The sequence below is a fragment of the Sinocyclocheilus grahami genome, unplaced genomic scaffold, assembly GCF_001515645.1.
Source record: "Sinocyclocheilus grahami isolate Dianchi unplaced genomic scaffold, SAMN03320097.WGS_v1.1 scaffold357.1, whole genome shotgun sequence".
In the NCBI taxonomy this organism is placed as follows: domain Eukaryota; kingdom Metazoa; phylum Chordata; class Actinopteri; order Cypriniformes; family Cyprinidae; genus Sinocyclocheilus; species Sinocyclocheilus grahami.
Genome location: NW_015505536.1, coordinates 449641 through 468565, shown reverse-complemented (window position 1 = coordinate 468565; position 18925 = coordinate 449641). Strand labels below are relative to the sequence as shown.

Genomic DNA, 18925 nt, shown 5'->3' with positions numbered 1-18925 from the left:
AGATAAAGAGAAAAAAAATTGGTAGATGGTAATAATAAAAATATATATATATATATATATATATATATATATATATATATTATTCTGGTAGTGAGAATAAAGATCATACCAAGGCTGAGAAGAGTAGTCAACAGGTTTGGGTACCTAAAAAATAGAAAGGGATAAAAAAGAGGTAAGAAACAGGATTAAATAAAGAAAGCAGAGCACACATATGTGTTCTTTTGTTCTTAAAATTTCACTCAACCTGATTTCATACAGTATTTTTAACTCACAGCTCAAGTCTGGGACAATACAGCTCATATTAGTGCTAAAATCTGCCCCAGTTACTGTATCTTTTTACAACCACAACTTTCTAAATGCACTCATAAAGATAACCTAGCATACTTTTTCTTAAAAAGACTTGAACATAATTATGATTGTAAATCATCTTGCAAATAATAGCAGGGCATGTGGACAGAATGTGATAACACACTATTCACAAGATAAACCAGTGTTGCAGTAAACAAACACACAATCACCCACAATGCATCTGTCATTCAAAGACAGCCCTGAAGTCGTGCTTGCATACCTAAACCATTTAAAAACAACATGCACACAAGGACAAGTCTACCTTGCCTTGATCATATTTGTTTTGTTTGGCAGAGAATAGAGAATCATTTTAGCATTATAATATAATCGGGTATTTGTACTCACACATGGGTAAGGCTTCACTGCGTCGCTTGGAAAGAAGCCAACCTCTTTAGTTGCCAGGACTTTACCCTGAAACCATGGCAGATAATTACATTACGTTCAGCTGGGCAACTCCTCCTCAATAATTCAGTAACAATTAGTACTTAACACGACACGCAACAAATTTACAGCTGAGAGTTCATCAGAGCTGAAAAAGTCTTAGGAGAATACACGAGGAATACCAGGAGTACGAGGAAACAATATAATGCATCCAGCAGTCTGTTTGTAAAATATTTACGGAATGTTTTTTTTTTTAAATCATGTTTTTTATTTTTTTGTTTAAAAAAGAAAGAGATGAAGAGAATCCTAATTTGCATCCTAATTTGCATACTATCCATTCTAAATAGTATATAAATAGTAATGTTTTGCATGTTTTTTTTCTTTTGCTGAATAGTTTTCTCAAAAATGAAAATTTGCTGAAAATTTACTCACACTCAGGCCTATCTTCATTAGAACAGCATTTCATCACTTGCTCACCGATGGATCCTCTGCAGTGAATGGGTGCCGTCAGAATGAGAGTCCAAACAGCTGATAAAAACATCACAATAATCCACAAGTAATCCACATGACTCCAGTCCATAAAGTAACATCTTGCTTGCGGATTATTGTGTTGTTTTTATCAGCAGTTTAAACTCTCATTCTGACAGCACCCATTCGCTGCAGAGGATCCACTGATGAGCAAGTGATGTAATGCTAAATTTCTCCAAATCTGCTCTGATGAAGAAACAAATTCATCTACAACTTAAATGGCCTGAGGGTGAGTAAAATTTCAGCAAATTTTCATTTTTTACATAACTGAAATTTAAGGTAATTCATTTAGACCAGTGCTTCCCAAACCTGTCCTGGAGGACCCCCTGCCCTGCACATTTTGTATGTTTCCCTAATCAGGTTTGGGAAGCACTGATTTAGACAGTAGATGTTAACATGCAAATAGCATGCAACAAGGTCTGTAATATCAAAATTCAATTTAATAAAGTGATAGTACGTTGAAAATCAGATACACTCAATGCAATCTGCATGTTTATCTAATATCTAATTTTATATCTAATCTAGAAATAAAATGGTCTTCCAATACAGCTGTCGCTAATATAACAACAATTGATGGTTCTCCAGCCCAACGTGCCAGTAATACTCAGATATTTCTCCTCCTCCTCAGACGGTCTTCCAGGGAGATGTAGAAAGTGCATTTCTGTCTCATCTACCTTTTCCTTAAACAAATTTATCACAGCTCAAGTCTGGGACAATACAGCTCATATTAGTGCTAAAATCTGCCCCAGTTACTGTATCTTTTTACAACCACAACTTTCTAAATGCACTCATAAAGATAACCTAGCATACTTTTTCTTAAAAAGACTTGAACATAATTATGATTGTAAATCATCTTGCAAATAATAGCAGGGCATGTGGACAGAATGTGATAACACACTATTCACAAGATAAACCAGTGTTGCAGTAAACAAACACACAATCACCCACAATGCATCTGTCATTCAAAGACAGCCCTGAAGTCGTGCTTGCATACCTAAACCATTTAAAAACAACATGCACACAAGGACAAGTCTACCTTGCCTTGATCATATTTGTTTTGTTTGGCAGAGAATAGAGAATCATTTTAGCATTATAATATAATCGGGTATTTGTACTCACACATGGGTAAGGCTTCACTGCGTCGCTTGGAAAGAAGCCAACCTCTTTAGTTGCCAGGACTTTACCCTGAAACCATGGCAGATAATTACATTACGTTCAGCTGGGCAACTCCTCCTCAATAATTCAGTAACAATTAGTACTTAACACGACACGCAACAAATTTACAGCTGAGAGTTCATCAGAGCTGAAAAAGTCTTAGGAGAATACACGAGGAATACCAGGAGTACGAGGAAACAATATAATGCATCCAGCAGTCTGTTTGTAAAATATTTACGGAATGTTTTTTTTTTTAAATCATGTTTTTTATTTTTTTGTTTAAAAAAGAAAGAGATGAAGAGAATCCTAATTTGCATCCTAATTTGCATACTATCCATTCTAAATAGTATATAAATAGTAATGTTTTGCATGTTTTTTTTCTTTTGCTGAATAGTTTTCTCAAAAATGAAAATTTGCTGAAAATTTACTCACACTCAGGCCTATCTTCATTAGAACAGCATTTCATCACTTGCTCACCGATGGATCCTCTGCAGTGAATGGGTGCCGTCAGAATGAGAGTCCAAACAGCTGATAAAAACATCACAATAATCCACAAGTAATCCACATGACTCCAGTCCATAAAGTAACATCTTGCTTGCGGATTATTGTGTTGTTTTTATCAGCAGTTTAAACTCTCATTCTGACAGCACCCATTCGCTGCAGAGGATCCACTGATGAGCAAGTGATGTAATGCTAAATTTCTCCAAATCTGCTCTGATGAAGAAACAAATTCATCTACAACTTAAATGGCCTGAGGGTGAGTAAAATTTCAGCAAATTTTCATTTTTTACATAACTGAAATTTAAGGTAATTCATTTAGACCAGTGCTTCCCAAACCTGTCCTGGAGGACCCCCTGCCCTGCACATTTTGTATGTTTCCCTAATCAGGTTTGGGAAGCACTGATTTAGACAGTAGATGTTAACATGCAAATAGCATGCAACAAGGTCTGTAATATCAAAATTCAATTTAATAAAGTGATAGTACGTTGAAAATCAGATACACTCAATGCAATCTGCATGTTTATCTAATATCTAATTTTATATCTAATCTAGAAATAAAATGGTCTTCCAATACAGCTGTCGCTAATATAACAACAATTGATGGTTCTCCAGCCCAACGTGCCAGTAATACTCAGATATTTCTCCTCCTCCTCAGACGGTCTTCCAGGGAGATGTAGAAAGTGCATTTCTGTCTCATCTACCTTTTCCTTAAACAAATTTAATTTGTAAGTGGATCCTTAAGCATACCCTCCCACCTCCAGCCCCAATGCATTTAGTGCATTGACATTTTATCAGCACTCACGATGCCGCCCCGCTATTGGTTGTTGCTCAGATAAGGGCCTAATAATGATTAAACTCATAACCCTGTTAGATCAAACAGATGGCAACCAAAGGCCCAAATGAAATTACAGTGAGTGATTGCGTTTGTCTAGGCACCAGAGCGGCAATAATTGTCTCCGGGTTACCAGGGCTACGAGGGCTCTGATCGTCCTTTGCTCCGTCCGGAGCTGCCGCGGGACGCTGGATATTATGAGGTCTCAGGTGACACGGGCGGTGTAATTTTGTATGAGTTCAAATTGAATAAATCAACTTCCGGGTGCATGGGACAGCTGGGCGTTCGGAGCCTGCAGTGGACGGCGGTCTTAGAAATGAGGCAGAACGAGATTAACATGTTAAAACAGGGCTGTGGAGAAGCGTCCTGGACAGCTGGACTCGTATGATGGAGAGGGATGTAGGGGCATTCGAGTGTGTGCCAGGCTCTGCCAATTATCTGGCTCTCTGGACAATCATTGGCTGGTTTCCTCATAGCCTTGGCATGTAAATAACCAGAGCAAGAAGAGTGGGCATCAAGATGGACTACACTGGCTTTTGTGTCCCATCCCAGAAGACCATTTGATTGCTCAAAAGTTGCACTTTTCATAGTTCAAGAAACATAATCACTCAACTGTTTCAACTTTGTCTCAGGCGTGCCTCCTTAAGAGTATTAAATGTTGACTCATACAAATGAGACAAAGATGAAATTATTTGTAGAATTTGATTGGACGTGCTCAATTAATTTAGTTTGTTTTGGTTAGTTTTCCAGGCAGAGAAAGACTGTAAACTGTAAACTAAATGCATATATCTGCTAAAGGTTTAGGAGCACAATAGGACAAAAAGACACTTATATGTTGAGGTTTACAGGAAAATGATTAGCATTGTACTTATTCATTACTCTGAATCTATTTCTGTGATTTTCTTTAGTGTGGCTCATGCCAGAGAACTGCATGTGCACCAACACCTCCTATCAAATGACAATGTGACAAATAAAATCTGTCGTCAAGCGCGTGTCTGCTCTCTGGGTGTTGTGCTGGTCCGTGTTGTTTTTGTATGGCTATGAAACCTAACTCACAACAGCTTTCTTGTGTTGACAAAGGGTTGGATTAGTTAGCATTTCACAGCGAGTCACGCTTAGCAAAGCATAACAACACAGCCGCTCGGCCTTTGCCACAAACACGAGAGGCAATCAATTAGCAGCTGAACGCTTGCTAGCGTTATCCCTGTAGGGCTGTATGACTTGAAATGTTTATGAGGAGCGAGTTTAAGATGTAAAACTGTCTCACCTTCCACCAACAGCTACGGACGTTTGCCTCTATCACCTCGATGACATCACCAACCTGGATGTTGAGCGGTGGGCCACAGAGGGGGCTTGGAACCCCATAGTAATTACGGATGACCATCATCTTAGGGAGACCTAAAAATGTTTAAAAAAAAAGGTTAAAATAATGTGCATATGTTCAACTATATCACCAACAAGCATGCTGAACTTTGACAGAGTGTCATTACTGCATGTTTTGACACTCTGCCACATAAAGAACAGGTTTATGTACGTGATGCTGTGATCATAAATCACCACAGGTGACAGCAGAATCACAACAATCCATCATAAAAATGTCAGCAAGTTCATGTTTTGTCTCGAAAGTTCATGCAGTCATGCATGCAGCGCATTCACGCAGACAGTCTGCATGAACCTCCACAATCTAGCATTTAAATCACTGCTGGCCTTGTTTGCACCATTGCTTGATCATTTTAATGAATCAGATATTAAAAAACTAGCATATAAAATAAGTAAAATATAAAACAACAATATTTATGCATATAAATAAGTACTAAAATTACTCAAATAAAACAAAACAATGAAGCTAAATAGAAAAATATTAAACTAAGAAATGACAAAAGCACATAATATAATTACTCACATTTAAACTAAAATTAAATTAATTAAAATAAAATTTGAAAATAAGTTATACAAGTTATGTAAGAAATAAGTTCAAGCTGAAGTACTACAATTTCTGAAGTAAAACTGAAAGAAATATAAATTCAAGCTAAATAGAAATATTGAAAAAGCAAAAACTAATAAAAATGAAAAAGCACCACAAAATCACTTATAACTTGAACTAAATTTAAGATAAAAATATACACATAAAAGCACATTCGAAAAATTGATAAAAAGTCTGTAATATTAAAAGGCGGGTTGTTGCATCCTGCACAAAACCATAGCTGGCCTTGTTATGCCATTCCTTAATCATTTTAGCAAATCAAATACTAAACCAAAATCTAAAATAAACCATGCCTCCGCGGACACAATTCATTCTTAGCAAATTCCCCCCAGAGTGTTTAAAAAGACCAGCTGACCACAAACATCAGCTGTTCAGTCTGGCTATTACCCTAATTAGTACTAAGACCCTTTTTTATTCATTCAAGTAATTGGACGCACAGGTCTCGCACTGCGGGCAGAACTCTGTGGAGTGGACAGTTGTTCAGACGCTCCAGTGAGCTATGAATGAGTGTGCTTGTGTGAGCGGGGCTGCTTTGCTGAAGGGTCAATAGTGATGGTCTCAGCTGGTTGCTGCAGCTCTATATATTCTGCCGTTCTGATGATGAGAAGCGAGTGTAGACTCTCTTAACGCAACCAGCTGTGGCTGAAGCCTTCCAGCCCAGCAGATCACCCAGGCCCTGGGCCTTTGAGCACAGCTGGCTGTCTTTGAAGACGCTTTATAAACAGTGCGAGCGTGTGCTTCTCTGTAGGGAAGCGTCTTGCTGGCATGCTATGCTAAGAACCTTTGTGCACAAGGGCAAAGAGTCAGCACCAATAAACACTAAAATGCACTTTTGCATCAAAACAGCTCATGAAAAGGTCTCCTAAATGTGCTAAAAGAAAACAAAACAGCAGGTTTTGAAGTTTACAATAAAAAAGAGCTCACTATAACACACCTCTCCTCAAAAAACAACACTATTTCTGCTATCATTCATGCATAAAGATATAAAGCTATTGCACATGAAATAAAAAATAAAAAAAATCAGCTGAATGAACAAGCATTGTTTTGCAGTAAGGCTGTTTTTTGATGAAGACAAATCTGGCAGCGCTGAACAGACAGGATGGAACTACTTTAATTCAAAAGGAGAGATTCCCATGACAGCAAACACTACACAGAGGCCTTCTCTCACTATAACTTTAATGAATCTACCGACCCCAATATTGTGTGGGATCAGGAAGCCTCTCGCGGCTCCAGGTACACAGGGTGACTTAACAGAGACATAATGAACTCAGGAGTGGGCGTATCGTGATGGGAGGCGGCGAGAAACAACGACTTGCAATTTAGCTTGATTCACACATTTATTTCAAATATTCATGATGCTATTAATAACAAGGGCGAGGGAGGCATGAGCGTGACGCTCCATCGGCACACAGACGTGCCGTCACTGAACCTGTATCCCAGGTAAACCTCGTGGGTATCGATCAACCCATCAATGGCGCTGTGAAAACATAATTACAGATCATGTGGACCTCTTTACTGATGGGTGGAACGACTAGTGCTGAACACTATCAATGATGGAGATTTTGGAGCATTTAGTTGACTTTTTAAAAGGAATAATATGACATTTACTGTCTGCAAGACAAATTAATATATCATGTATATAGGTAGATACATACTGTATAAAATACCGAAAGAAAGAAAGAACATTTTTAAACTAATATAAAATTAATTAATATTAATATATAATAAATCAGCATATTAGAATGATTTCTGAAGGATCATGTGACACTGAATACTGGAGTAATGAAGCTGAAAATTAAGCTTTGATCACAAGAATCAATTAGATTTTAATGTATATTAAAATAGAAAAACTTTATTTTACATTGTAATAGAATTTCACAATATTAAATTTTTTTCTGTATTTTTGATAAAATAAATGCAGCCTTGATTAAACTTCTTTAAAAAAAAAAAACTTTACAAATCTTACTGATCCCAAATTTTTGAATGGCAGTCACGATAACTTTTTGTTGTGCGATATAATGCCCCAGAAATAATAGCGATAAGCGATATTATTGTCATTTTAAAGACCATTTTATGCCACTGAATATATAATCATAATGTAACAGCATAATAATGCAAGAAGGCCTACACACTTCCAAATTACAACAAACTTTTAATTTTTAAGAATATTTAGATCATGGAAATTAAGTATTAAGTTCTAACAAAAAGTGCAAAGTAACAAGTAGAAAAAAAGAAAAATGCACAAAGAATTTGTATGGAGATTTTTCCATCTACAGATTTTTCCCGAACCTTCTTTTCTCTGTAAATTAAGGGTGCACACTATTGCTGAAAAACACAATCCCTACTTAGCAGTCAGATGTCCGTATGCACAAAGGCACAGATCCCTAAACAAGACCATATCTGCAGATGAAACTTTGTTTGTAGAAGCATTTTTTAAATTTGAACTAGCACCTCATGACTACACCGCGTTATGTACGAGAAGCTGCAAAAGACACAGGTGCAAGTGGAATGCAAAAAAAACATGGTGACATTAATTTTTAAGTAAATATAATGGCCGATATGTTGCGTCACCATAAATTATCATGGTCATGTACATATATTGTGTGATAAGTCGATATATTGACTATTGCGACAGGCCTAAGTGTATATATATTACAATTTTCATTATTTTTAAAAAAGTTAGTAGTGCTTGTTTGTTCAGGAAAGGGTGAACAACCAACCAACAAACCAAGTAAATAACTAAATTAATTAATTAATCATATGAATAAAGGAAAATCTTTTTTTTAAATACTGGACATGAGAATTAAGGCCTAAACATGAGAAGTGAACTTTTTTGTTGAGATACGACAGTAGAGAGATGACAGGAAAGCACGGGGAGGAGAGAGGGGAGCGGGATCGGCAAAGGACCTCGAGATGGGAATCGAACTCGGGTCGCCGTGAGCACTGTTGCTAACCACGAGGCTACTGGCGCCGACAAGATGTGAACTTTTTAAAAACTGCCTGTGCTAATAGTTTAAACTGAGGGTCAGGAAAGCTTTCCACAGCTTAAGACACCCACATAATACGATTAGACTGTGTGAACATACACTGGAAGAAGTGGGTTAAGTAATTTGCACCGAGGGGGTGTGGGAATTATAGACTGGATTGTCTACTAAGGTCCTATCTTTGCAGGCAAAGCTAAACAATAGAGCTACAGGGGTTAAATATTTTCCCGCTCGTATCTGATTTATATCTGACACCAAGTCCTAGTTACGTGCATGAGCTTGCCTTCAAAGCAAACGACAACACTACGGCTCAAAGACTCCAGACTAAAAATATGCAATCTAGCTCAGATTGGAGAAGTATGTAATGTACAAGACTATGCATGTTTTGTAAGCATGAAACTCTACAGCCATAACAATGACGAACTTACATATTTCAAAATCATCCTTTTGTGATCCACTGACAAAAACAGCAGCAAGCTGGTTTGTAACAACATGAGTGAATAAATAATGACAGAATTGCCATGTTTGGGTGAGCTGTCCCTTTAAGAATGCAAAATGTGACTAATTGTGTATTCGTGATTTACCTGTGTCTCCTCCACGACCGGGTGTTTTTCCAATCTGTAATCAAAGCAAATAAATCACATGAGTCATACTGTTGCCAAACACAAACATTGTAATGCATTAATAATTTGATGATTAAGCAAAACATGGCACAAACACGCAATTAGTCTCATCATTAATTTTTGACAAGTAAGCACTGGAAGAATTTCCTCCATGCAATTTACTATCAGTGTTGAACTGCACTCCGGGCAAATTGCATGTCAATATCCTTATTACATGCTATATAAATTACAATGGGTTTGTTATTGCAAAATGATGACCGTGCAATTAATAAAACTGGTGTGCAATTAAATAAATGCACAATCCATAACGTATATATCACTCGAAACTGCAATGAACTCTGGGCTAGAAACAATCTCATAATGTTTCCCCATAACCAGGCAATCAAACTTTAATAAAGTAATATTTCTTCAGTAACAATTCCATGATGCCACAGCAACTTTAAAATGCATTATAAAAGAGAATTTTCTGTTTTAAATGGTAATCAATAGGAGTAAATGAGACCCTGAAGGGCAGAACTAGATTCACAGATTCACTGGAAAAGGAACAGAAACCTCACCTGAGATCCGAAAGAGCTGGAATCTGCAAGCATGTTGAAGACAGGCATGGTTAGAGTCAATCTACACTGTCAGACGAACACACTGTACAGACACTGTCATTAGAGCGTGTGGAAGACGTTGTGCTGTGAACTTTTATGATTTGTTTTGCTATGCTGCAGGTACCTGACAGCTGTTTGAGCTAAATTGACATGAGGGGCCGGACTAGATGGAGTTATGTACCAGGAGCCAGTCTCATTGGCTCCCGAGGGAGAGGACGGGCCTGTGCATACACTGCAAACTTTGTCCTGTTGCACTAGTGTACATAGACACAGGTGTGCACATATACACACAGAGTGGAACCTTGTGTACAAAGACAACAAAGAGGCTTGACTTGACAAACACACACCCTCTGCATGGAGCTTTTCACACTTGCTTCATTTTCATTCTCTGGAAATATCCAGTGAAAACATCCTTATTTGTATTTAAGTTGTATTATTTTATTGTGTTCTCAAGAATTCTACAGATTTATTATTGTTCAGTGAAAAAAATAAAATAAATATATATATATATATATATATATATATTTATTTTTTTTTTTTCTGATCTGAAATTAATATTTAACAATATTTTTATAAATGATGAAATATAAAAAAATGGCAGGGCTTTTTTCCCACTTTTTTTCCACAATAATTTAGTCTTAAAATATGTATTTATATTTTTCCATTTGGAAGTCTTAAATACATTAATATGTTCATAAATTTAATAAATTAATGGAATAGATTATATCATACTTGCATGGTGAAAAACTAAGATTTAATTAAACATGTAACCAATCATGAACAAAAAATAATAATAGAATACATTTTCCAAAATGATACATACGGTAAAGGCAAAAAAATTCTGACCTGTCTCTTTTATTTTGTGCCCTAAAAGCCTAATGTGGTACCGCAAAATCTCACAACATCCTTCCTGTGATGTGAGATAATGAGTCAGGGGTACCAGAATTTTGAGAGATTGTGAATCTACCAAATATATTTGACTTTCCATATCCCAGAAATCTTTTTCTTTATTTATTTTGCATATTTTTTGGGGGTGAAAGCTGTATAATTCTGCATAATGAATTTATTGAATGTATTAAACAAAACTAAACTCTTATTGCTAGATGAAATCACAATCAAATTAGCTAATGGGACATGGGATGTGCAGAACTGATGTGAGTTTAGTGAGAGCTCAGCTGTGCATAAAAACAGGAACGAGGAAATTCTACGGCAGCCCTGACTAATGCCTAGAACAATAAGAGCTGGCACTGTTGGCAGGTACGCACACACATGCATACATCATGGGTTCAAAAAGCCAACCAAGCCTGTTTGTCTGTCATCACACATCACGCTTATCTATGTGGCCTAGGTTGTTATTAGGAATCTCTGCATGTTGACAGCTTTTATTGCCCCGTCTGTTACACTACAGTGTAGGTCAATCATTAGTGTGCAGCGGGATAAGACATCACATAACGCTGAAACATGAGCCAGAGGCTCCAGCGCAGCTCTGCAAATAAACGCTTCATAATGTGTATGCACAGAAATTGCTAGAAAGATTTTGTTGTGTTGCATGTGGGGCTCACCGGCACTGCTGACACAAACATCCACCCTACCAAGACACTCCTTATGGGCGCCAGCACCACATTTGGAGCAGCGGTAGCCTTGATAGAAGACTCCTCTGAGAAAATGAATAAAAAATAGAATGATGATAGATAAAATGATATATGGATAGATACATGGAACAAGAGATAAATAGAATGATGGAACAATAGAAAGTATTACAGACAGACAGACAGACAGACAGATAGATAGATAGATAGATAGATAGATAGATAGATAGATAGATAGATAGATAGATAGATATAGATAGACAGACAGACATTTACCATAGATAGATAGACCATAGATGCATCCATCATCTGCCAGTTTATTAATTCTGAAATCACTGAAGGGATGATACATACACTTGATTTACCTCTTTCCCACTCTCACTTTCTCTAGGTGCATTATCGATCTCATTAAGGTGTATTGTGGGTAGACTGTGTCATTGCATAAAGCCTCTACGGTGAGCTCACCTCAGCAGCATTTTACACGAGCTGCAGGATGTGGTTGTCTCAAAGGTGTGCATGCGGAACTCATGGAAATTACTTTTCCCGCTCTCTGGACAGATGTTCGATCTGTTGAGAAAGAAAGAGAGAGAGGAAGTGGGTGTTAAAAACAAGTCTGAAGACCTTTTTGCATAACCGTAAGAACTGCTCGTTTCCATCTGTCGTCTGCTCCCACCAACCAACCAGCTGTGATTTTCTCTTGAGACACATAAGGATAACTAGGGTAACTAATTTGCATTTTCTGGAAAAAATGTAAAACACAATACCACAAACTAGGATGCTACTTATGAATTCCTGAATGTACAGCACATACTATAAACATTTCAATTGTATATTCTAAATAATGATTTGTAGTTTGTAGTTTATGTAGTAATGTAGTTCTTGATCTTAAAATAAAATGATTTATAAATTGTCTATTTTAAATAGACTCAAGGATCATGTGACACTGAAGACTGGAGTAATACCTGCTGAGAAACATCATAGAAATAAATTATATTTTAAAATAATTCAAAATAGAAAGCAATAGTGATGCTGCTTTAGTGTGCACTACTAATTATAGCATGAGCAGAAGTCATGATGTTGTCTATAGCACTATTATTTTTTATAGTCCAAGACCCTCCACACCCTTTCTGTCTTTCTCTCGATTCATCTCGAATAACCCTTGAGTGGTGAGTGCCCTCATAATAAAGGCATTAACAAATGACAGGCAGATAACAGAGCTGTGTGTGCGTGCTGATGTCATGTCATTAACACTCAGAGTGTGCAACAGCACTGATATCCAATCAGCTTTCAGCTGCAGACTGATCTGATGACACATGACAGAGAGAAAGAGAGCACTGACTCACCACTGTTCTCCAGAATTAATGAGCCCTTCAGATAAATCTGTTAAAAACGTGTTATCTAATTAATCAGAGCCCTGTCTCCTGTCTTTGGTGCATTACACTTTTTTTTCTCCCGACTTATTCTGAGCATTTTTTTTTTTTTTTTTGTGGATGTGCCCTTTTTGGATATGCATGACATCTAAAATTTGGTAGATTACTTGTCTGATGGTTTATTGCGTTTTTCATCTGCATTTTACAGTTTGTTGCTGTCATCAGCCAGGAATTATAAATATATTTTCTCACTCTTTCTCTCATAGGTACGCTGTGGGATCCCTTATTGCCTTAGTATTTCATAATACAAAGATTTACTTGAATCTGACTCTCCTAAGAATAGTAAATGGAATAAAATTAAAGTGAGGGAAGATAAAAAAGCCTCTGGATGTGTATAAATTAAAAGAGAAATATCATAGATTTTTTTTACACTTTTTTGATGTATCATGTAGAAATAATATAGTGTAATGTGCAATATCAGAAACTACCCATGTTTAAATATCAAAACATATTCATTATTTTTAGTTAACGTAGAAGTCTCAAAAGTATAGTACTTCAACAAAAACAGCTTGTTTAAAACTCTCATGTTGTTCCAAACCCATACAAATTTAGTCACTCTTTCACACAATTACAACTAATTAAGCTTAAAAAAGAATGAAAGCACCATAAAATTAACATAAAAGTGGTCCATATGCTATATTCCAAGTCGTCTGAAGTCATATGATAGCTTTAAAGGTGGGGTAAGCGATTTCTGGTAGCCAATGTGGACATTTGAAATCACCAAAACAAACACGCCCTACCCCAAAAGGGTCTCGCCCCTATTTTGATAGCTCCGCCCCACACATACGTACGCAACCCAGGCAACGATTAGTTCTGTGAAACAAAGCAAAACCAATGTTACACCGTGTCTACACCGGACGTGAGCGGTGCGGCGCGACAAAATACTATGGAACTCATTATAATCAGTGATGCCGTCTACACCATAGATATATATACATATCTATGGTCTACACTGACTGCGGCGCGGCACGACACGACAAATCGCCGACAGAAAACTGCTGCTGCGTTCTATTTATGACGTAGACACAAATTTCAAATGATTTTCAATGGTCGCTTTGACAGACAGACTTTAGCTGTTGCGGCGCAGACACGGTGTTACTCACCTATCGAGAAAAAACAAAGCAGCCTCAGCGTCCGATCACAGGCCTTCCGCTCCTTGAGTTCTCTACACGGGTCCTACTTCTTGCCTTTAGCCTTCTTTTGTTCCGCAGACGTTTTCCTATTTTGTTTTTTATCCGCCACCTCTCTCTTTCTGTCGCTCAGCTTGGCTAATGTCGGTCCTGTGCACTGAACGCTCTCTCCTCCACATCATGAGTAGACACGCCCCTTACTGCTGATTGGCTACAAGTTAGTTTTTCTATTCGGCCTGAACCAGTTTTCTAAAGCGTTTTTGAAAAATCGCTTACCCCACCTTTAAGTGAGGAACAAGCAAACATCTAAAACGATTTTCAATACATACACTGACTCTCCTGATCTATGTCCAATTTGTAACCAAACCTTTATTTTGAGTCCATTCTTTTTTAATGACTATAATGACTTTTTTAATGACTCGATACAGTTTACAAACTGAATGATTCGTTCCGAAAGTTAAACGTAACGACGCAATGATCCAGTCCCAGTGATTCTTGAGTTCTTATGGCAAAGATTATCAATGAATAACAACTTTTTTTGATTGAAATTGGCATCTGTTTGTCACACAAAGCAATCATATAGTTTTATAAGACTTGAAATATAGTGCATGAGTCGTATGGGCCACTTTTATTATTATACTTTTCCAGTGCAATATTTTCTGTCCCTATTCATTTTAACTCCAAGAGGAAACAGTCATTCTTTATTTGTGTTTCACTGAAGGAAGAAAGTCATGCAGGTTTGGAACGACATGCGGGCCAGTAAATACCTGAATTTAGTGAGCTATTCCTGTAAAGATCAGAGAGAGGGTGAAAAATGATCATATAACACTAAATTACGACAGGATTTGGTGCAAGAAACATAATAAGTTGGCTTGAGGGATAAAAAAATATCTGCTGGAAAAGCACAGAGTATATCCTCTTTAAAACAACCAAACTAACTAAAAGAAAAAGACTTGGTATATACTAGTCTATCTGCAAAACTGAACCAACCACTCTGATGGAATGTATGAAAACACTTTGGGTCACATTATGTTTTATAAGGTACACCACTGCAAAAATGCTTGGCTCAGCAAGTCTGTCCTCATTACTGTGTTTGTTCTGTAGTAAAAATAAACACTAATGGTATTTAGGCTTGAATCAGGGCCAGGACATACTGTCGTAGCTAAATCACGCTTTTGTGTCTGTTGTCAAGACAGATAACAAACCTGAAAAACAGGACAGTACAGACCTGTGCAGACCTTCAGAGACAACAAAACACTCACAATGCCATGCCAAACTGCTCCAGCCATTTCTTCTTCACCTCCTTGGTTTTAAAAAAGAACTCGAAGCCGTTCTGACCCTGATTGTGTGTGAGGTAGAATCCGTGGCACCACTGGAAGAAAGAGAGAAAGCAAGAACATCCATGTTATAAATGCAAAACACATACACATGCACAGATAAAGCAAAGACAAACACCGTCTTAAAGCCGTTTGATTCGAAACATCAAAGACACTCTAACAAGTCTGAGACTACAAAGCCCTAGACCACATGATGGTGCGAGGGGGTCACTGTTTTTTATGCAAGACTGACGAAATGCTATTATCAAATCTAGCCCGGTCATCCTGTTATCGTCTGTTAGCACTGTGTTGACGTTTACATCATATTGCAACTGATGTAGATATTGACTGCACTGAACAAATGGATCAGATTTCATCATTTGCAAGATATGACAGTGTGGACAGTCAGATTCGAAAAACAAACATCTTTTTTTTGTGCAATGTGAACAAAGGCATAGAGAATGCAAGACAATAAGCAGTTATGCATCTGGACTCCAAGCCTGTCTGTCTGAAATTATTAAATTAATGAACAGTAAGGGATCTGTTTGGAAAATGTTGATTTTAAAAGCCTCTTGGGCCTGGCATTTACATGCTTTTTGTATGTGAATATTATGTACACTTCCATTCAAATGTCTAGGCTCCCTTTTTCATATTTTTGAAAGAAATTTCATTTATTGACATTTAAAAGAACTGTTTTCTATTTTAATATATTTTCAAATGTAATTTATTCTTGTGATGGCAAAGCTGAATTTTTAGCATCATTAGTGTCACAAGATCCTTCAGAAATCATTCTAATATGCCGCTTTGCTGCTCAAGAAACATTTCTTATTATACATGTCAAAAACAGTTTTGCTGCTTAATATTTTTTAAGATTCTTTGATGAATAGACCTCTCAAAAGAGGATCATTTGAAAAAAAAACTTTTCCTGTCACATCTGCTGAATTTAATGCATCCTTGCTGACTGTATTAACGACTTGCAATAAATAAATAAAAGAAAAATTAAGAGAAATATTCCAACCTAAAAAATAATAATAAATAAATTGCTAAGTAGATTGTGTGAGCGGACCACAAGAGCGCAGTATCTGTTTAGATTTTTTTATATATAATAAAAAAAGCCTATGGAAGCCAGTTTCCAGCAATGAATAAAAAATAAAAATAGGTAATGGTGAGTTTTTATCTCACAATTCAGACTTTTTTCTCAGAATTGCATGACATAAACTCACAACTGCGAGTTATTAAGTCAGAATCGCAGGATATACAGTAAACACGCAATTGCGAGAAATAAAGTCAGAATTGCGAGATAAAAACTTTTTTTCTCGCAATTGAGAGTTTATATCTTGCAATTCAGACTTTTTTCCTCACAATTCTGACTTTATAACAATTGCTCATTATAATGTCGGAATTCCCAGATATAAACTCACAATTCTGAGAAAAACAGTCACAACTGTGAGATATACATTTACAATTCTGAGAAAAAATTTGTTCATATCTTGCAATTCTGAATTTATTTCTCAGAATTGTGAGTTTATACCTCGCAATTCAGATTTTTTTTTTCAGATTTTTTTTTATGGCATTAATTTAAATCATGCCATACTGACTTTATAACTTGCAATTGCGAATTTAGTTTATATCTTGCAAATCTGACTTAATTTTACCGAATTGCAAGTTTACAAATCCAAATTTGGAGTTTATATCACACAATTCTGAGAAAAAAAAAGTTAGAATTGCAAGATGTAAACTCGCAATTGCAAGAAAAAAAATATTTTTTGAATTGTGAAATAAAAAGTCGCAATTAACTTTTACCTGCAATTTTTTTTTCACTCATTATTATTATTATTAGCCAGAACTCTGATGAACAAAAACACCTTCCCTCAACAAATTTTGAGGCATCATCATTCACTAAAGTACTATAATAATAATAGTGATGTTTACATTGCATGTGTTTACCAGCATCATTTCTCTTCCTTGCACACACTCTCTCTGTCTTGAACATGTAATATTTACAGCGTTATCTAACAAGTAATCATCCTGGCACAGCAGCACGTAATGTAATATAACAAACGACATCATGTTTTCTAATTTAGCTGTGTCTGGTGTTGCTGCGTTCGTTAGCAGTCGCTAGACGGTTTTTAATAGGAAACACCATCTGTGCGAATGAAAGCTTCTCTACTGCAGTAACTGCTTATGGCACAACAGCATAACAGCACATTTGCTGCCCTCGGCTTCGATGCAGTGAACTTTGGCGGCAATTAGGAGACCGGCTGCGCACCTTTCGGTTTTCTCTTTCTGAGGTCGGGTTGTTGGTGATCTTGAAGGAGTGGAGGTCAATCACCTCCTTCATCTCGTAGTTATCTCCTCGTCGTTTGCATACGATCACGGCAGCGTCGAACAGAAAGATGTGCCTGTAGCAGAAGAATGGCATAGATCAAAATAGAAGGAGAAAATACAAGAGGAGCGCTTGAGGGTGACACCTTCATAACCCTTAGGCCTTAGTAAAGACCTGCGGAGTTTCAGGCTGAGCAGTATTCCACACTTTAATCATCTCACCTGTCTTGTTTGGCTCGTTTGTCGACTGAAGTTACTCGCACTTCGCTGTCACCTTTCGGTCTCCCGTAGTTACGGAGAGACTGATTCTGCAGAACATAAGGATGGTGCACATTCAATGCAGACATGCTTGTATGCTACTAGCGGTCAATTAAGTTAGACTAAAGTTCCACAAAACTGTTCAAAGCTTCATACTGTCTCTGCTTAACTACTTCGAGCAGTGTTGGGGAAAAAACTAAAAGTAGGCATGCAAATCAGTGCATTTTGCAGTAGTCTGACACTATCTTGGGTGTTTTTAAAATAGTTCAGCTTTTCCAGAAGCATCCAGTACAGTGGCATGTTTTTTTCAGCAAGTGTAGCATAAAAAAGAACACAGTCTTTTAACAAAACGAGCAGAAGAAATAATAAAATACACTTTCCTAAAAACATCTCACTCAAGTTGCACTGCGAAGTGTGATTCATTTTAGTAAACTGAATGATTAATGATTCACTAATTCATTTTAATGATCTTAATGTTTTGTTTGCAGTGAAATACTAAAATATTTTAACAAATTCCTTTTTTGTATTGTTTTATTAGATGTTTAAAAAATGTTTTATTGTATATAGCACAATTTATAGTTTCTATATATAGTTTTTAACATTTATTTTCAATTTATATTTTTATATGTAAATTTATTTTTATATATAAATATAAAAGTTTATATAATGTATAATGTTGTATAATGTATATAACAATATATATATATATATATCATTTTTATAATGTATTTATTAACAATGAATCATTTATAATTAATAATAAAATATCTAAAATATCATTATTACAAATTATATTTAATTAATACTTTTATATGAAAATAATAAATCACATAAGATATACAGTGTATAAATAAACATCAATAAACTGTAAATAAATACATTTTAAACAATTTATGTGTAATATTAAATAATTTGAACAATGTCACAGTGTGAAACCGGTTTTTT

The 18925-nt window shown here is 36.3% G+C and overlaps 1 protein-coding gene across 1 annotated transcript in view; it reads right to left on the bottom strand.

The window, feature by feature from the left end:
* The window catches only part of LOC107548910 (guanine nucleotide exchange factor VAV3), a 41976-nt gene that overhangs the window by 10172 nt on the left and 12879 nt on the right, over positions 1–18925 (bottom strand). Inside the window, exons 11-20 of the mRNA XM_016229776.1 lie at positions 17945–18030; positions 17667–17799; positions 15344–15453; positions 11987–12088; positions 11495–11589; positions 9894–9916; positions 9298–9331; positions 5013–5143; positions 2377–2442; positions 110–144 (exon numbers count right to left, since the gene is read on the bottom strand). Of these exons, the coding sequence (XP_016085262.1) occupies positions 110–144; positions 2377–2442; positions 5013–5143; positions 9298–9331; positions 9894–9916; positions 11495–11589; positions 11987–12088; positions 15344–15453; positions 17667–17799; positions 17945–18030 (815 nt within the window). The remainder of the gene's footprint in view (positions 1–109; positions 145–2376; positions 2443–5012; positions 5144–9297; positions 9332–9893; positions 9917–11494; positions 11590–11986; positions 12089–15343; positions 15454–17666; positions 17800–17944; positions 18031–18925) is intronic.